The sequence below is a fragment of the Eleutherodactylus coqui genome, chromosome 3 (assembly GCF_035609145.1).
Source record: "Eleutherodactylus coqui strain aEleCoq1 chromosome 3, aEleCoq1.hap1, whole genome shotgun sequence".
In the NCBI taxonomy this organism is placed as follows: Eukaryota; Metazoa; Chordata; class Amphibia; order Anura; family Eleutherodactylidae; genus Eleutherodactylus; species Eleutherodactylus coqui.
Window position 1 is genome coordinate 34646762 of NC_089839.1, and position 22197 is coordinate 34668958.

At 36.7% G+C, this 22197-nt stretch overlaps 1 protein-coding gene across 5 annotated transcripts in view; it reads right to left on the reverse strand.

Moving 5' to 3' along the window:
• MEIS1 (Meis homeobox 1) overlaps window positions 1–21130 on the reverse strand; it is a 167715-nt gene extending 146585 nt beyond the window's left edge. For all 5 annotated transcript variants that reach the window (XM_066595474.1, XM_066595473.1, XM_066595478.1 and 2 more), the window contains exons 1-6: window positions 20532–21130; window positions 17802–18028; window positions 15353–15494; window positions 15081–15131; window positions 14480–14530; window positions 13317–13463 (exon numbers count right to left, since the gene is read on the reverse strand). In XM_066595474.1, coding sequence (XP_066451571.1) covers window positions 13317–13463; window positions 14480–14530; window positions 15081–15131; window positions 15353–15494; window positions 17802–18028; window positions 20532–20543 — 630 coding nt within the window. In that variant the 5' untranslated portion in view covers window positions 20544–21130. The remainder of the gene's footprint in view (window positions 1–13316; window positions 13464–14479; window positions 14531–15080; window positions 15132–15352; window positions 15495–17801; window positions 18029–20531) is intronic.
• Window positions 21131–22197: the final 1067 nt, after the last annotated feature.

A 22197-nucleotide genomic window follows, 5' to 3' on the forward strand; every position in this document is an offset into this window, starting at 1 on the left:
AAGACCGATCTAGGCCTATATGTGCCAATTTAGGAGATGGGATTATCCTATGTAAGATCTACAGTATATTCGTATACCTGAAGAATAAAGTATCCACTTGTGGAGTTGGCTAGCACTATCCGATATGATCATACCTTTGAGCATTAAGAATGATGTACTTCATCGCACCTTGGTGGCACCAACTCATTGTGCTTCTATTCTGTGGTGAGGACTAGGGAATTAGTTGAGGCAGTGTCAGCTTCAGGATTATATGGGCTCTTGGACAATCAAGTCACAGTTGGCCCCCTTTCTATACCCCACCCTAAAAAGTATTTGTGCTCTCTCTTTGTGGCCCCCTTCACAATGTATAACTGTCCCACTCCTTAAAAAGAAGCTGTAGCCCCCTCTACAAAATAATTGTGGCTCCTCTGTGGCTCCCTTCAAAAACTGAGGACCCGCACAAAGTAACTGAACCCCGTCTATGACCTCCAACAGTGTAATTGTGGCCCCTCTGTTGGTCCCCACAGCTGTTATCTCCTGAAATGCCATCCAGAGCATGCACAACTTCATTTCTACTGCACAGCCCAACTATTTCTCCTTTCTTCAGGTTTCTCCTCTAAATCTCAGTTTCTCAGAGCAAAGTGCTCTGAAGTGCCAAAAACAGGAGGAGGAGTCGGGCCAGGTATGCATTCAGCACTGCTATATTGTGTCAGTGAGAGAAATGAAGTTTTGTATGGCTGAAGCAGAAGTGGGCTCTCCCTCCATCAGTAGGCCCTGGCATCTGCACAACCTTGCCCAGTGCTGGTGCCGGCCCTGGGTTGAAGTTGCAATGAGACTATGCCAGGGCCGCACAATCACTGTCTTAGGGCTCCTGCAAAATTGCGTTTTTCCTGCGTTTTTTTTTCATGCAATATCGCTGCATTTTTTTTAACGCGATTGTCAATGGGACTTTCTAATGTAAAAACCGCATCACACAAAAATTGCAAAGCGCCAACTTACGGTGCGTTTTTAACATTAGAAAGTCCCATTGACAATCGCGTGAAAAAACCCAAATGGGTGTTAACCCTTAATGTATTACAAAATCCATCCAAATATCGAAGGAAGGCTAGATAGATAAATAGATAGAAAGAGATAGATAGATAGATAGATAGATAGATAGATAGATTAGATAGATAGATAGATAGATAGATAGATATGAGATAGATAGATAGGAGATAGATAGGAGATAGATAGATAGATAGATAGATAGATAGATAGATAGATAGATAGATAGATAGATAGATAGAAGATAGAGATGTGATATAGATCGATAGATAGATAGATAGATAGATAGATAGATAGATAGATAGATAGGAGATAGATAGATAGATAAATAGATAGATATGGATAGATAGATAGATAGATAGATAGATAGATATGAGATAGATAGATATGAGATAGATAGATAGATAGATATGAGATAGATAGATAGATAGATAGATAGATAGATAGATAGATAGATAGATAGATATGACATAGATAGATAGATATGAGAGAGATAGATAGATAGATAGATAGATAGACAGATAGATATGAGATAGATAGATAGATAGATAGATAGATAGATAGATATGAGATAGATAGATAGATAGGAGATAGCTAGATAGATAGATAGATAGATAGATAGATAGATAGATAGGAGATAGATAGATAGATAGGAGATAGATAGATAGATAGATAGATAGATAGATAGATAGATAGATAGATAGATAGATAGATATGAGACCGCTATGAGATAGATAGATAGATAGATAGACAGATATGCGATAGATAGATAGATAGATAGATAGATAGATAGATAGGAGATAGATAGATAGATAGATAGATAGATAGGAGATAGATAGATAGATAGATAGATAGATAGATAGATAGATAGGAGATAGATAGATAGATAGATAGATAGATAGATAGATAGATATGAGACCGCTATGAGATAGATAGATAGATAGATAGATAGATAGATAGATAGATATGAGATAGATAGATAGATAGATAGACATAGATAGATAGATAGATAGATAGATAGATAGATAGATATGAGATAGATAGATAGATAGATAGATAGATAGATAGATAGATAGATAGATAGATAGATAGATAGATATGAGATAGATAGATAGATGTATTTACTACTATGGAAGTAAAGAAAACACACATTGACATTCAGGATTTAGGTCATGCCTAAGGAATTCCTGCCCTATCGACATTATGGTGATGAATTTGTCAGATTTTGGCTCCAGATCGCCACATGTTACTTTTTTTCCCTTACAAATCCACCATCTATTAGTAGCTTATTTGGCTGATTCACGTTAGCAGGTCCACAATTTGTTTACTTTTGACAAAAGTTTTCTTTTTGGCTAATTGTTGCAAAAAAAAGAAGGTAACATGTTGTTGTAACTGCATGCTGTGTAATGTTCACAGTTTTCATGCCACTGATTATTCTGTGAGCACAAGAGCCCCGGAGGACTACAGGAGTATCTCGGTACTAATGTCACTGCCCTTGAAAAGGGTGACCCTGCTCCATACCCCCAGGTCAAATTTGTATGGACTGCTCACCCGGAGTTTTGTCAATAGCTTCTTCACCCACCCTTTTTATAGGGGGAGTTCTATGTGAATTTCTATATAAAGGTTTGTTTCTATGCTCTGCCTATATGTAGACATCTGTTATAGGGGGAAAAAATGTGAAAGGCCCCATGCTCAGCTCACTAGATAAGACTAATGAAGGGAGCCTCCCACCGTCTACATTCTGGGCATATTTCAGAATCCGGTGCTGGCTGTTTATGGCATATGTTTCCATTATGGCCTGGTTTCGGCTTCACAAATTGACTAATGGCTGTTAGTAAGACTGAGCGTTCTACTAAGACGCTCGAAGAAATGCTAAAGACTCCGCACTACAACCAAAAAAACATATTCCAATCTATTAGCGAATGTTGAGGATACAAAGCGCCTATCGCCCAGATCTCTTATCAGTTCCGTCTCCATTCAGCGTCTTTGATGTTTCCGTCATATAAAGTTGATTCATAGTTATTTTTATGGAAAGTTTCATGACAAGTTCACTTTTTGATCATTGCTCCGCTCACCCCTATAGGAATTTGGCTCTTTACTTCATTTTTTTTTGGTTTCGAGAAATATTTCTACATTTGGCCTTGATGCGGTTTTGATAATTATAACAGTATTAGTAACATTTCAGGAACATTTATGATACAAGTTAACTATTTAAAGGCACGGTACGGGTCTTCCAAAATAAAGGTCTTCAAAAAAATTGTATCATTTTATAATATACTTTCTATATCAATTCTGCATCGTTTTGAAGATCTCTGCTTGCTGTTTTTAATATGAACTTTCATTTTTTTTTTCTCTTCCACCGGGTACAAATATGTAGTAAACATGTGATGGACACACAGCTGCATGACGTGTTAGCATTACAGGACAGTTCCCATCACATGACCAGTGATCATTTATATAGATAGTATAATGGAAAACTGATTAACCAACGAATATACAATAAATACATTAAGTTAGCTGAAACTTTACTACTCCTTTCAGTGCGGAAATATCTGCATAAGGTCACGTATGTTAGCTCCATATTTGCGATCCGTAATGTATCTAAGCTATGTATGGATTCACATGGCCGTATTTTTTACGGCTGCTTTTAAAAAAACATAGCATGGTCAAATTTTTTTTTGAGTTTTTGTTAGTTTTTGCTAGTTTTTTGCCCCTATTTTGCTATTCTTTTCTATTGGTCAAATACAGATCTGTCATTACCCAGTTGATAATAAAAATATACGATGGCAAATACTGATCAAATAGTGGTGAAATACTGATGACGGCTGTAATGTCCATATTGAGGACATATTACACTATGCTCATCCGAAACTACTATTAACAGTCTGTTAATCACTTTGACCGTCCCCTAATGAACTCTACCATTGACTATGGCTCCGTCTTCACTATAACTATCCCTGTATTAAGTAGCGACTCACAATACCATGCCATTAGATTGTAAGCTCATATGGGCAAAGCTCTCTCTGCAAGTGACTTGATGTAATTTAATTGCTGCTTTTGCTTTGACTATTGTATTACACAGAGCCATAGACGATGGAACTATACAAATAACGAATGATGTTTGTCTATGTGCTTTACAGCTTATCAGTATAAACCTATTATACGCTATGTATTTACTACTAATAGATAGAATTGATGGCTCAAAGAAAATGTCTCAAATATGCCAAATAAGCATAAAAATGCTTCTCAGTATATAAGGAATATATCACATGGGCGACCAATTATGGCACCCATTCCCTGTCATACGTTTCTGCAGTGGAAGGTTTACAATAAGGCCTATACATACATATGTCGCACATGACCTTTGCAATTACTATCTTATTATTTGCTCCAATTACAATTCGGAGGAGTTAAAAGTAACAAGTGCAACTACCGTGTTTTCCCCGAAAATAAGACAGTGTCTTATATAAATTTTTGTTCAAAAAGGTTTAACTTTTTTACATGTATAGCTGCCTGGACACTATTTAAAATTGACTTTTTAAATTAACTGTTAGCAGGGCTTAATTTTGGAGTAGGGCTTATATTTCAAGCATCCTCAAAAAGCCTGAAAAATCATTTTGCATCCTCAAAAATTCTGGAAGATCATGCTATGTCTTATTTTCAGGGTATGTCTTATTTCAGGGAAACAGGGTATCAAAAAGTAACTCAAATCGTACATGATGATTCATTAAGAGACAACAGAAGAGAGTTTGTCAGTCAGCAGCTCATCAGGATATCGTAGTGCATATGAAATGGCGTTAACCTGTTAATTGCCTCGAAAATAGAAATCTTCAAGAAATGATTATTTTCTCGAAGTGATTTCGAATTTTTTTTTTTTTAATTAATTACGGTAGTTTTTTTGTAAATATTTTAAATGACATCCAAACTAATTTGGGCTTGTAAATCCTCTATCTATAGCAGAAACACACTCGATCCAATTAGTCATGTCAATTAATTCATTGTATTTGTGATTATCTTGTGTTCTATCTATAGTATGTTCCTGCTTAATTCCTTACATGAAGTTCATTTCTTAATGTGAAGATTTATTATAATCATGCAGAGGTATGAACCCAAATGTTCGTGATTGCACCAGTAAGGCCGGTTTCAGACGAGCGTATGAAAACAAGTTTATAATATGGACGGGTTTCGAAAGACATTACACTCATCAATTTTTCATCTGTGTTTTTATTATTGTGTATTGGGCAAATACTGATCTCTATTTGACCAACAGGGAAAAAAAAGGGGGGGGGGCAAATACGCAAAAAATAGAGCGTGCTGCGTTTTTGAAAAAACAGCCATGTGATTACCCTATAGATATATATGAGCTCCGTATTACGGTCCCATCAACACGGACCTGATACAGAGCAAGCATACACTCCTCAGAAGGTGGCCAAACAATGACTTTATATAGATACTGCACTGCTTAGTGGGTCTTTTGACGCAATGGATCTTGGTATTACAATGAGTACTCAGAGGTGTTCTTCTACAAGTACAGGTAAGTCTAAAGAATTATGTTAAGTCGGTAAGTTGTTGTAATGGAAGTAAAGGAAGTAAAAGATGCAACAGATTAAGTTCTGCTGCATCTGCGTATAATGTACGGGTTTAGCAAACTTTAACTTGACATTTAACTCATTACATACCAATAAGCGGCAAACTTTTACTGGACACTTTGAATGGCATGCAACATGTTAAATGTCAATTTAAGGTTCATTGCATCTCTATAGATAGATAGATAGATAGATAGATAGATAGATAGATAGATAGATATGAGATAGATAGATAGATAGATAGATAGATAGATATGAGATAAGATAGATAGATAGATAGATAGATAGATAGATAGATAGATAGATAGATAGATAGATAGATATGAGATAGACAGATAGATAGATAGATATGAGATAGATAGATAGATAGATAGATAGATAGATAGATAGATAGATAGATAGATAGATAGATAGATAGATATGGGATAGATAGATGGTAGATAGATAGATAGATAGATAGATAGATAGATAGATAGATAGATAGATAGATAGATAGATGATAGATAGATATGAGATAGATAGATAGATAGATAGATAGATAGATAGATAGATAGATATGAGATAGATAGATATGAGATAGATAGATATGAGATAGACAGATAGATAGACAGATAGATAGATAGATAGATAGATAGATAGATAGATAGATAGATAGATATGAGATAGATAGATATGAGATAGATAGATAGATAGATAGATAGATAGATATGAGATAGATAGATAGATATGAGATAGATATGAGATAGATAGATAAATAGATAGGTGGGTAGATATACAGATAGATATGAGATAGATAGATACATAGATAGATATTTATTTAGATAGATAGATACCATAAAATATAGTATCAGGCAAAAATACTTGGAATATTATATATTACAGTGAATTATATAAACTATATAATACAATATATGGATAAGTCTATAAGTTATCTAAATGAATGCAAGTACCCGACGCAACAGATTTAGTTCTGCTACATAGGTGTATAATATATAAATGTAGGAAACTTTAGCTTAACATTTATTGCGTTAATACTAATAAGTGGCAAACTTTTACTTGAATGGCATGCCATATATTAAATGTAAATTTAAAGTTTTCTGCATAGATAAATAGATAAACAACAAAAATATAAACGTTTTCAAAAAATAGTTCTACATAAAAAATACTCTTCATTTTATATTATACATGACATATTGCAGTGTATTATATAATACACTGTATCCATCATAGAAAAAGCCATTTATACAATTTAAGTATGCTCGATCGTTTGCACCCTAATTCAATCGTTTACTCGCCGAATTATTCTGCATTGCCACTACCATGTAAATAAAACATATGCGATATCTGACCCCGAGATAAAACTAAAACCGGTTCAAGTAACGATAACACTTATCGGTGAAAAAAAAGAACGCAGCATTAACCATAATCTTCTAACTGCGCTTGAAATACGGCCGTGAAATTAAGAAAAGTCCCTTGCTTCTTATTGTTACCATATTGTCATGTATCACTTTAATTGCCCATTTGAAAATGTCCAGTGTGTATTTTTCATCTGTACCTTATGAAATAGACAAATTAACTCCTACCGGAGGGTAGTGGAAACCCGAGCTGCTGTGAACTTTAGAGGAAGAATTTGCAAAAAAAAAAAGTTTAAAGGTTTTTTCTTTCTTTTTCTCTTTAAGTGGACCATGATATAAGAGATCTTCCTCCTATCTAGGCGTTTAGGTGAACTAGCTAGGCCATGAGGATTACAATGATCCCTTTACATGGCCCATAGTCTGAGAAGGATCAACAAACCAACAGTTTTTGGAAATCAGTGGAAGATATCATATACTATTGGGCAAGTTAACTAGACTTGATTGTACTATGGCGATAGATATAGTAGTTAGATATTACGGTTTCTCAGACTACAATAGCATAAGCCTAAGCGTATTGCCTAAAAAACTTGCAATTACTTTTTTTTTTAATTTACCTCCTAAAAAGTTTCCTAAAATATTTTCCAAAATTCTCAGTGATGAGAGTTAAAAAAAAAAAAAACTTCCTCAAAAACTTTTCTAAAGTTCTCAGAGTTGAGTGGTCAAAGTCAATAAGCTGTGACGTAAAGCTAGTTATAGTAGTCAAGCATCAACTGAACCTCTCAAAGTCTAAAAACATTTATGCGGACGATGATTCATAATCAAAGAGATTGCGAACCCTATACCATGAAGGATTCCATTAGAGTGGGGCACCCAGAAAGAGTTAATGAAACATGGCTGTTTATAAGGAGCTCCTCCAGTGGTAACCATAGGTGGAGCTGTATGGAGAGGTCAGATACTGGACAGGAAGCAGTATTGAGTTACATGACAAGATGAAGGACAGACTCTAGTGCTGGTAAAAGCCCGCTCCTCTTTTCTCTACTTTGCAAGGAAACAAGTTAAACAGGCAACTAGCCACTACAGATCATATAACACCTGAAGAGGATCTTCATTTGTCAGCAAGGAGACAACAGTGCAGTTCAAAAACTGGCTTGGCCGCATTCGTAAAAAAAAAGGGAAAAGTTCTTTTAGTCTGCAGGAATTCGTTTTCTACGGGAGGGGGTAGAGTCCTGGGATCCAAATTATGAACTAAAGGCAAAGTTGATCCAAAACTTCTACTAAAAGTTTGACTTCGCATTTAAAAATGAATCTCAATAGGTCCTAAAAAAAAGTACATAGAGCGGACTGGGGCTAAATATGTATCAGATCTGAATGTATTAGGTAACTAACTGTTTATTTAACTCAAGCTTGATACACAAAATAACTTAGTAACTTTACTTGCAGTCTTCTAGAAAAGCAATATGGCCAAATGACAAGTTCAGCACTGCTACATATGCTCTGCCTCAGTTATATAGTAAGCAATTGCCGGCGTTAAAGTTATGAGCCATTAGGCCTTCCACCAGCATGACAAAGACTACAAGGAATTAATCCCGTCCGACGCTGACATAGTAAAGGCTGGAGACGTATCACGAGATAATAAAAAGTAAAATGCACTAATTTACAACCCAGCGTCTGTTTCCACCGCGAACGGCGTATTTGATGTCCGAAATTCATTGCGAAGTACTTTCCAAAATAATTGTGCAACAGTTGAATTTACTAATTGTTTTAAGATCTGTTATCCTCTTCTGTTCTAGGTCACTTTCTCAAGAAAATAATGATTTCTTGGAGAAAATGAGGCATAAATCTTCATCTTGGAGGCAATTAAAGTGTTGATTTCATTTGCGCCCCCGAGCTATTCTTGTAATTTGCTCAAATAGCTTTATGTACCCTGCACAGCAGAGGTTTTTAGTAACCTGGGTTCTAGAAGACTTGTTGGATGGCAATTTTTTTTTTTTGTACTTGACCAACTCCGGCCTGCAGTTTGCTATGGGTTCTCTGGGATGTAAAGCTTTACTTTAGAATGTGAAGTGGACATGAACCAATCAATGCAATGCTTCATGGAATGGTAGGGGGGACAGTAAAACAAAATATGAGTATTATTATAATTATTATTGAATTCAGCGGGTTTACTCCTTTATATGGCACATATATATTCTGCAATGCTGTACGCTGATTGTCGTCACTCGCATCCGCCCCTGTTGCCATTGGGGCTCGCAATGATTATTATCATTACTATTTGATACTAATCATTTTCTAATAGTCTCATGATTTTCATTATAACTCCATTGCACATTTAGGGCTTATTCACATGGGTGTATTTTCAGTCCGTATTAGCTGCATATTTTTTAAGCACGTAATACGGACAGCATAAACCCTATGAACAATTTAAAAAAATAGCAGGATTTCCTATTTTGATCCGTACCATGGACCGAAACTGCCATTCGAGTCTATGGGATTGCATAAAACACAGCAAATATGCAATTGTATGCATATTCACTGGCTTTTATACATGTTGACAAAAAACAGTAGTTAAAAGAATTATGACATCAGTTGGGCCTTTTTGCATTTTTTTTGCGTACATGAAAAAAAAAACACAGTGAGTACGTGTGCAAAAAACCCAACGCAAATACATCTATAGGCCCCAATCAGAGGAGCGTATTTTAGCTCCAGATTTGGTTTGTGTTTTGTGGACCGTAATATGAAGATAATGTAAGTCTATGTATCTATTTATACGGCCGTATGTCTTACAGCTGCTATATTAAAAACATAGCATTACTCACTTTTTACGTATTTGCCTCCGCATTGCTATTCGCAATTACGGTTCAGTATTTGTACAATACAAAATAAAATATACGGAGGTAAACACTGATGTAAATACTGTGACATACGGCTGTAATGTCATCTGAAACATGGCCCTAGTACAGATCCTTGGTATGGACGTGTTTCCATATGCTGATCTGAAACGGGCCATATAGCGTATTTCACGGACCGAAATGGCATACGCCCCTGTGATAGGACAGCGAGTTAACCCTTAGGAGTCCTGGCTGTGGCAAGGCTATGTGCCTGCAAGGATTTGGCTGTGAATGGAGTATATAGCAAGTAACTCCCAGTAGATACTCTTATTACACACAATACTTTATCTAGTGATAATAATTACATTACTGGGTTCACAAACAACATCCACAGCTAAACAAATACCAGGGGCACAAACATATCATCTAGACAGGGTATAATAATATCCAGCAATGTAACATATATTAAAATAATTACTAACCAGAAGAATTATATAAGCAAGCTTTCAGGGTTAAGTAATGCCCCTTCATCAGGCTCTATCAATGTAGTGATATAGCCTGTAAGGTGCTTCCTTGAAACTTGCACTTATCATTTTTTTGTGGTTAGCCAATAAAGGTATCTCCTCTATAATACATGTCTTATCATACTGGACTATTTAACATCACTATAATATTTACTATAATTTGCAGCTTTTGGTGATTTAATAATGATACAATAGGAAAAGCAAAACGAGAAAAAGTCAAATTAGTTACAAACTACATAGAACTTCCAAAACCTATAGCACAACCTTCACTCTTATTTCTCCAGTCACTGCCTAATTAACCTTTACACTGCCGAGCCTATTTTCTCCTCTAGTAGCAAGCAATTGCACACCATGCAGTCACCATCATTGATTCCCCTTTCATTCAGGGTTAATGCACACAGTCAGTTAACCCTTGTCTCACTCCTTTCTTATCCTACAGCCATAACACTGTCCCAGCAGTTTAACTACACAAAGCATTAACCCCTTATTAATGCAAAATGACCTTACAATGAAATCAATATAAATAAGCCTTGGAAACCTCCTGGGTGAGAAATACAATTCATGCATTGCGACTCCTCCTGCGCCAATTCTTGCACTGGCCTCTGGCTACAGAGAGGTCAGTTGCTACGAGGGATTCCTCCTGCATATTGCTAGTGCTATAGGATAATGGCATGCCTGTATATTATATTCAGGATCGTGATAGTAAAAGACTATATACAGACATATAGAACACTGGCTGATTTTACAGCATTTGATTTCCAGGGAGATGGGCGCTCTCTGTAAGCAGCCTGTGCACAAAGCAATGTGCACTGAGGTCTGAATGCGCTCGGCCAAGGGAAACTGACAAGACAGCCTAATGAACCGTGCACACAGCAAGAGCATAGCCCAGTCCTGCTCCATGTTATTCACCAGACCACCTAGACTACTGCATAGTGCACATATACATCCTCCATTATCACCCATAGTATGCATACAGTGCGACCACTGCACTCACTGCACTAAATCACCATATACGGAATGCACATATAATGCAATTACTGTAACCACTACATATATATATATATATATATATATATATATATATATATATATATATCCATCCCTATTTACCTATAGTGTTACTAAGCAGTGCGATCACAACACACTATCACCACATACAGAATGCCAGAATGGACATATAATGGAATTACTGTACCCACAGCATTATATATATATATATATATATATATATATATATATATATATATATATATATATATATATATATATACACATTATATAATTTCTATGCAATGCTATCACTGAACTCACTGCACATTATCCCCATGTCACCATTTGCAAAGTGAAATTTTAATACAATTACTGCACTCACTGCATATCTATCCCTATTTATTTATAGTATTACCATGCAGTTCGATCATTGCACTCACTACACCTTATCCCCATCTCACCATATACAGAGTGCACATTTAATACAACTGCTGTACCCACAACATATATATCTACTCATTTTTAGCATTACTATGCAGTGTGATCACTGCACGTTATGCCCATGTCACCATATATAATGCAATTACTGTAACCACTACATATCTAACCCTATTAATTTATAGTATGAATATGCAACGCGATCACTTCACTCAGTGCACGTTATGCCCTTGTCACCATATACAGAATTCACACATAATGTAATTACTGTGCCTACTACATATGTACCGCTATTCATTTACAGCATTACTATGCAGTTGGATCACTGCACCCCCCCCCCCCCCATATCATCATGCGAAATGTACATATAGTGTAATAATTACTGTACCCACTGCATACAACTCATTTACAGCATTACTATGCAGTACGATCACTGCACCCACTGCAACTAATCCTTACTTCGAAATATATTGAATAAACAAACATACAGTGATCGGCTGTATCCAGTTCATATGTGCACATCATTCATATACAGAATGCATATATAGTGTGATGACATTACTGCACTTATGGCCCATATATCCCTTTCCATTGTCATCTTAACATATCTAGTGGGATCACGAGTAAAATATAACACTTATATGCTTATTTATAACTTGCGATCATTGCATTCATTGTGTCATCTATGATTCAGTACATAGGAGATAATTACGACCACTATATCATGAATAGCACCAATCTGCTGCATGATCACTGCATCCACTATAGCATATATAGTACAGTCACTGCATCCAGTATAGCCTATTAAACAACAACATGAAGGATGATCACTGTATCCATTATATACAATATCAATATGCAATATGATCACTGCATACTATATACACCAATATACAGTATGGTCACTGTATCCAGTATAGCCTATATAACAACAATATGTTGTATGATCATTGCATTCACTATATCTTCTATAGCTCAATAATATAAGGTGCCACAAGTGCCTCCCGTTTATCACCTATAGAATGCAATTTTCGACTGGGGCATACATCCTAAAGAATATACATATAGTGTCATCACTGCACCTATTGTACACACCTAATACCTCTTTTTAGTACAGCACAAGTACACAGCATGGTCACTGTAACCACTGTACAGATCACTCCCATCATCATCTATAGAACACTAATGCGATCCCTGCAACCAATGCACATATATCCTTGCAGATCATAATCAATAAAACACATATTCAGCATTATCCTAAGCTCTGCACTTATATTTCATCCTGAACTGGATCCTACCTTTAAATTAAACTCATTTATTTTCATTATTAGAAGAAAAAATCAAACATAAAAAGCCACCCAATAAGCAGGACATGCTGGCTGGAAAAGACTCTATACCAGCTCATCCTGCCAGGTCTAATCCGAGATCAGGGCTTAATGAAGCAATAATAGGCACATTATTCCAAAATGTTCATTTCCTTAATCATATGCAAATAATAGAAAGGCCCCAGCAAATGGCATGAATATCAATAGGAATGAGTGAGGAAGACAAGAAGGGATCTGCTCTCCTTACCTGATCTGTTAGGTTTGCTGATCTGGTCATGTCTTCACTGTCTGACTTGGATCCACCTTCCCTGTCCTCAATGACCAGGTCTATGGGCATTTTTCCTTTCAAACAACTAATATACCGATGGCAGAAATTGTCGCACAGTTCATGTACCTAGAAAAAAAAATAATAAACTATATAATCAGGCGTAGATAAATAAAATTGACAAGAGCAATCAAGATCTCCTGGTACACAAACAAGGGGAACGCATTGCAATTATCCTCCTGAGACCCTTCTTCCAAGACGCATCAGGAACTTTCTTTTCTGCTAAAATAGAGATATCTTAGAAAATTGACACTGACAAGATGATTCACAAGCTACAACAAATGCAACACCCGTGCTAAATTCATCTGCTCCTGGGGCTGTGACCACAACAGAGATGGTGACCTGCATGGGTGACATTTAAAGTAAACTATTTAATTTCATCTAGTTATATCAGCAGCATCATCAGGGGCTGCTTAGGGCAAATGGGAAAAATACAATGCAAAAATACACTACTAGCAGCTGTATTCAGCCTTGGATAGGCGGGTGCTTTAATATTTAAAGCCATAGAGAAATGGAATAAATAAAATAAAAAAGCCGGCATGCGACTTTTATAGCCGGCATCAAACTGCAATCCCCTTTATTGCTCAGATGCAAAACAGCCAGTAAAATGACATTATCATCCTTCTCCCTTCAGCCTGCAAGAACAGTCCCAGAGAGCAGGCAGCTCTGTCGATGGAAAAACTCCCACAACAATCAGTGTCCTGAATCCTCCCTTCCCCCTTTATTTAGTTTATTTCTTTATTTTGTTATGTACAAACATAATAATCCACCAAAATATGACAATGAACACAAATAGTATAATAATCCACCAAAAATATGACAATGAATACAAACAGTATAATAATCTACCAAAATATGACAATCAATATAAACAGTAATGCACACATGCAGCCTAGTATTGCACTCTACACCAGGCCTGGGCGGTGGTGATTCTGGATTTAGTAGCTGAAATGGCAATTAAAGCAAAAAGAGAAATGGATTCAGTGATTTGTCTTGACACTAATTACACAGAACCAGAAATAAAGACATCTATGCAAATTCTCTAGATCTTATTATGACTCCTCATCACATGTTTTTTTTTTTACCTTTTCTAATTCCAATAGATGAAACCTTAATACTTGTATGGCTTGGATCATCTGTAAAAAGAAACAGGCAGAAACACTAGGATCACTATTACAGCACAGAACAGCCAAAGACATCCTATACAGATTTACCCTAGTACATTAAATATAATATACAGTTAATTATCTAAACTAGAGTTTAACTATCCATCGGCAAATGGTATGGAATGCCAGTCTTTTGCCTTTAATTTGGATTCCTTTCCATTGCAATCCTCTAAATTGTGGGGGGCTTTTGATGTATTTTCAATCTGTTTGTCTACAACTCTGGGGGGATGTGATACACATAGAAGGCTAACAACCCTAAATAAACCAAGAAGCTGATTACTGCAGGGTGCAATAAAAAGGACCATCTCATTTAGTAAAGAGGGGCTGATATCTGTGCTCTGATCATTGTGCGAATGACTAGACCAAACTGCTACTCTGTAACACTCTCTATGACTTGTAATTAAGAGCTATGTGCAAAATAGACATGCAAGGGAGCCAAAAACAAAAACGTAGATATAAGAAAGCAAGAAAATATAGACAAAAGTTATATATATGCGTGTGTGTGAAAATGATCTCTTACCAAGTTATCCAATTCCGGATTAGAAGAAAACAAAGGTTTTTCTGCTCGAATCTGAAGCCAAATATAAGGAAATACAATCAATCACTTAAGTTGCCATTAAGTTCTTTGCCTCATTACAAGAATTGCTAAAGTTTGTATATAGTTTTGTATACAGTTATCATCAAGGGAGTGTATGCACATGTGTATATGTACGGCATATGTAATCATACATGTATGTAAATAAACAATATCATGGGTGTAGTGTGGAATTATTCATGCATTGTTTGGCTGACCTGTTTGGCGAATACTGCAATGTCTTCATTGAAAGACTCAGAGGAGCACACATCACCGCCTGCCACCCCTGGTTCTCGGGGGGTACAAGTAGCTAATTCACATTTCTCAAAAATCAGTGCTAATAGAGGGAACAGGGGGTGTCTGCAAGAGAAATACAACACATCAATAACGCATGTACCCACCAGTGCCACATGATCAGAGAGGGCATATGCCCCTATGCCCTTGTCAGCTCAGTGCTACACAACACTACAGGCCCTGGGCAAGACGATGAACAGTCATGATAAAACAAGCAAACAAACAACACAAAGCATCCATACAACGTTGTAGTAGTTTTATTTTTATTATACAGAACACAATCGGTGTGTGGTTGCTACAATTTTACGCAAGCACACAGCAGGACAAGACACTACTAACATGCTTTTAGTACACTATACTTCCCAACAGTCATTGTATGATTGTTACATCACTTAACACACACAAACACATGCACATATACATATACACACATATGTTCGCAGCAAACAACACTCGAATGCAACAACATACAGTATACACAAGCGCACAGCAGTGCAAGAACCTAAAGCTTTTATCCCACTATACTTCCCAACAGTCATTGTATGATTGTTAGAACATCGCCCGACACACACAAATACATGCATATAAACATACACACTATATATACACACATGTGTATATGCATATGCACGGATATATACAGACATATATTGGCAGAAAGCAACACTACAACCCCCAAATGCAAAGCACTGTCAATTATTTAATAATACTATACCCAACAGTGGTTGTTACAATGTACACAACAGCAATGAACACAAAAAGGCGCACAGACACTCACAATTATATACAATCACTACGAATATACACATACAGTACAACAACACTACATCTCCCAAATGCAATGCGCTTTTCCTTTCTTTTTTTTTTCATTCTGTAACATGCAATAGTCATACCATGATAGTATATTGTAATATAAACACCGCCGTACTATAGCACCCAAATATATAACACTATACTCAACCCAAATGCAACGCTACGATACACAGCAATGCTATATACAACCCGAATGCAACATTACGATACACAACGATGAGTATGGCTCGATGGAAGATATTCTCACCACACTAATCAACACTTATATCTACAGCGAATTCAGCTTCACTACACCCCGTATAGACATTTAGTTTGGCTTTCCCCAATTCTATAGCACACAGTAGTGATGACCTCTACACTGAGATAATGACATCATCTGTGATCACGTTTTTAGCTACAATCATTAAACAGAATATTAAGAAGTTTATCATCGCTACTGCCCAAAGCTGCCTGTTTAGGAAAGGGTTAACATGTTTACCTTTAAGTATACTTTGTTTGTAAATATTAACTGCAAAGTAACAAATATATACAAATACAAAATAAATAAATACAAGGTGGTAAAAGTAATATTTGTCAGCAGTTTAAGTAGTGATGATCATAATGGTATTACTAAAAGTAATACTAAAAATCATAGTAGTAGTAGGAATAATAATAATAGGAATACTAGCAATAATAAGCTACGTTAATAATATCGATATAAGCACTATTAATAATTATAGTAATAAGTATTAAAGTTTTATAACAAAATAAGTTTCTTCCACTACTGCTATATCTGTCCCTTTATATATATGATAGCGTTATAATAAGATCAGAAGAGCACAAGGGAAGTCGTATTTGGCTGCGGTAAAAGCTAAAAAGGCCATAGACATCTCTAGGAACTTTACAACTAAAGTTAAAGGGATTCGCCTATTAGGCTTCAATTCTGTTTTAACTTTCTCTTTTAAGTTTCAGAGAAGCGAAAAGCTGTTCTTGCAAGAGATACTATGTTACCCGGCTAAATAAACTAGACTTTTAGTAGTAGTGTGCAACAATTAAGGGAGATTATTACACTTGGGTTCATTTATTTAGGAAATTCATAGGGAGAACTGAGGGCAGTGCAACAATGTATGTAGGTCAAGGTAAAATAAACAAGATATTACACACACACACACATTTGACATCTATTTTTATTTTAATACATATATACATTTATTTACTACTCATTCATTGGTGTATAATGCAGCCCATCCACACACAATTCTAGCAACTGGCAGCGGCTGCAAACGTTCACATTAGTTTTTAAACTTTTCCCGCAAAAAGTTTAGAAAATGTCGCACAAAGTTAGAAAATTTGTACGTGTTAAAAAAAACTCATAACTTAACTGATTGCACATAAAACTATGATATAATAATACATCATTCACTATGGAAAATAAGCAGCTCAAAACTTTTCGGAAGTTTTTATTTTAACTTGCAGTTCTCGTTTGGAAGTGATCAGAACACACATGAGCTGTGCCCGGGTATTATTGGGGTAAACTCGCAAGTGTGTATTATACACAGCAGATCTGGTAGCTGTACCTACCCATAGATGGAATCTTTATCTCTCTTGAGGGCGTCATTGACTGAGGAGCCCATGCTGGGGGGCATAGCGTTGGTATGGGCGGTATGCGGGTACTGGTGGGAGTGCAGAGGAGGACCGTGATTCATATGATGAACAGGCTGCATGGACCTAGCAGCATGGGGGTCCCCATACATGGTACTGGGGATCCCTACTCCATCCATCCCACCGAAATGGGGCAAGTCGTCGTACTGTATGACAGATAGAAAGACACCATAAGACAAGGGAGAGCATAGGGCATCAGATGGGGCCCTCCACCACTACTACCACCATTTTCATCATGCTCCTCTCCATCAAGAAGCTTGTGGCTGCTGAATAGCTCTGTCTTTGCAGACTTTCGCCCAAGCTTCTATTACATTTACTTATTACTCTGTCCACATGAAAAACCCAATGCAAATCACAAAAAGTGAATATTTTATAGGTGGCAGTTGGGAAGTGAAGCTGAAAATGAAGCTGAGAAGGGTTTGCCTAATTCAATAACCATATGCCAACATGTGTCAATGAGGCCAATTAGGGGAAGTTAGCCTGTTGTGTCAGCTGGGACTTATTTCATAGATCTATAGACTCTATCTATCTATCTATCTATCTATCTATCTATCTATCTATCTATCTATCTATCTATCTATCTATCTATCTATACAGCCATATATATTTTGTACTATAATCACTATATGTACTAATGCAGAATACTACTATGTGTGTGTTATAGTATAGGTAGTCGGTGTAGACCTCCAGTAATACTTGCTCTACACATTATGCGCATACTATACTATATGTTGTCTTCTACCAAAAGTTCAGCCTAGTAAGTGACTGAGTCTCCAATCCTAGGACATGATCAGTGAGTGTGGATCTTAGTAAATAGCTTGTGTTCTGCGGTGATGATGACACTTGGTAAAGCTTAAGTGTCAGCAACAAAGCAGCTTTCTATTCTAGATAGCTCATTATGGCTCAGCACTCATATTATGCAAAGTTTAATGACTTTTAATTATTGCAAGGCTCCTGATTATGTGCACAAGAAGTGGCAGCAATTAAGATTACTTGTGTTATTTGGAATACAACTTCACTGAAGTGACAGATCTTTAGGAGAGATTAGATCTGACTTTACATTCCCATAGGCACCAGCACTTTAGAAACTTGCATTGTTTACTACAAGCTAGCTGCTGCTGTCAATAGTAGCTACGGTAGAGTGGTAAAGTCGTCAGCTACATGTATAGCGATATATATATATATATATCGCATGATATAATATAAAGTGGTGGAAATATATTTTGAGTATATTTTGCTAAAGTTCTGAAAAGTTAATAATGTTTCTATGTGTATGTGTATAGGGGCATAAAGAGGGTTTATACATACTTATATACATGCTTTCATTGCTCCTAAACATGCATGCATAACCAACTGTATTGTCCCATGTGACTTTTATATGAGCCTTAGTATATATTGTAAAATGTTCTCTCTCTCTCTCTCTCTCTCTCTCTCTATATATATATATATATATGCTGTATTTTATATAAACCACTATATACAAGTGTATGCTAAAATATTCCCCCTATGCATATCCAGTTCCTTTCTATATGATTAGCCTCTATTTATGTGTATGTAATTTAATTATATAAAACTCATGCAGAATGACAGTTTTCTTCCTGTACATGTCCTTTGCATTCTATACGAGTGCCTATACATATATGCCTACCCAACTGTATTGCCCCATGTATAGTACTTTAACGTTTATATGAGCCTCAGTATATATTGTTAAAAAGTCTCTCTCTATATGCCTGCTGCATTTTATACATTTTATTTGGAAAAAAATACGTGCATGTGTATGCTAATAGGCTTATGCATATTTAGTTCCTTTGTATATGATGAGCCCCTTTGTATATGTGTATAATATAAATATATACAATTCATGCAGAATGATAGTTTTCCTCTTGTGAATGTCTTTTGCATTTATGAGTCTCTATACACATGTATAATATTAATATACAGAACACATGTTAAGTGTTTACTCCCCATGCATATCCAACTCCTTTTTATATGATGAGCCCCTATGTATGTGTATATAATATAAATATAAACTCATACAGAGTGATAATTTTCCCCTTGTACATGCCTTTTGAAGTCTATGTGAGTACCTATTCATACAGTATATGTACAATATAAATATGAAGAACACATGTAAAGTGTATTCTCCTATATAGGACACATGAAATGTATATTCTCCCTATGCACATGTCTATAACAGAGTATACGAGCCCTTATGTATTGTAGTGCATAATATAATTACATACCCCACTTACATTTCTGTGTTCAACCTATAGAAATATACACCACACACTACATGAACACCTATGCTACTGTATGTATATTTACTATACTATCTAAATATATGAATGCATACACTATTGCATTTCCCTGTACATTTCAGTTGCATTCTCCATGCGCCCCTATGTATGTAAAAGAATAGAGTGCATATATATATATATATATATATATATATATATACACCTCACTATGTGCATGTCCACTTCATGATAAATGAGCTCTTTTGTATGTATGTATATATTATGAGAATATATACTGAAGCATGCACTCCACTTGAAAAGTGAAAACATCATCTTTTCTCACATGGAAAAAAGTTTTCCCAGCCTGAGCCTGAGCCACGTTTCCATTACATTTAAATGTATGAGCACCTACCCTCTGAGCCATCGGCCTTCCTAACTCCTGGCTACTTGACTTTCAAATATATCCTATATAAGGCCAGTGTGGATGACAATCAATTACTCCACGAGGAGAGATATAGAAATATATAGGAGATTAAATCCTTCTTCCGAGTTTCCAGAGTTTGCACAGAAGAGTCATTCAGCCTCTCAAGACTTTTCTTTCCCAGAGCAGAAAAAAAAATCTCCTTTTTTTTCCCCTGAAAATGAGTTTAAAAGTCGCAGGAAGCAGGGGAAAGTCTCATGGCTGTGCGCCACCAGAGCTGTCAATCATAGGTGCGCCGCTTGTCAAGGTGCTGAATGAATGATGGGCGATCTCCTGGAGAAGTAGTGTCCAACTGCAGAAGGCAAGAGGCTCGGGCTCCTCTCTGGGTGCGCAGCCTGCAGCAGTTGCTTCTTCCTTCTCCCTGCGATCTGCTGTGGGGAACAGAGGGAGAGTGTGAGTCCAGCCGACTGCCGCCACTGCTGCCGATCAGTGCTGCCGCCTGCTCCCAGTGTGTGTGCTGCACAGGCGGAGAGCTGGGTCTGGACCAGAATGCTGGAACCCGGAAGTAGTGGTGGCCATAACAGGTCGTGTCTTACACAATGCAATGGGCTGCATCAACTAGCTCATGTGCAGAGGGGGGTGGAGGAGAAGGAGGGGGAGGAGGAGGAGAAGGAGGACATCCCAGACAGCAGCAGCACATACACTCCAATAATATAGCTAAAAAAAGAGCAACTATTCCCAGCTCCCAAGTACATACACTATAGAGCCCCAGACTGGCAGTATAGAGCTGCTGCAGCCTTGCCTTTTTCTCTAGCTCATGGCAGTGCACTTTATATATATATTCACTAGTTTAGTAGTTTATCCTATGCTGTCTTTCCACTGGAGAAGAATCACTGTGCTACATTGTTGCATTGAAAACAACTCGGGAAGGATGTTGCTACTTTGTATCCAGTGATTGACTTGATGAGTGGGAGATGGTGTAGGTAGACAGTACATGAAGGAAGAAAATATACACGCAGAATATGTCAAACCAGCAATGCAGGCAGCACGTATGCACATATGTGTGCTTAGAATGTGTATACTGTACATGCAGAGAGCACATACGTGTGCATAGAATTACATATACTATTCATGCAGGCAGAACATTAGTGTGCATAGAGTGCATATACTGCACATGCAGGTGGCACATATATGTGGGCATAGAATGCATATGTTGTACATGTAGGAAGCACTTAGGGCATAGAGTGCATATACTGCACATGCAGGTAGCACATATGTGGGCATAGAATGCATATGTTGTACATGTAGGTAGCACATATGTGTGCATAGAGTGCATTTACTGTTCCTGCAGGCAGCACATATGTGTGCATAGAATACATATACAGTATGCAGGCAGCACATATGTGTGCATAGAATACATATATTGAACATGCAGATAGCATATATGTGTATAGAATCCATATACTGTACATTCAAGTAGCATACAAGTGTGCATATAATGCATTTGCTGTACATGCAGACAGCACCTATACATGTGCAGAAGATCACATAGCCCATGGTTAATGCATGATACATATACATGCAGAAAACACATATACATGGATGCAGCACAGGGCACACGTACATAACACATGTACATTCAAAAAACACGTTCATA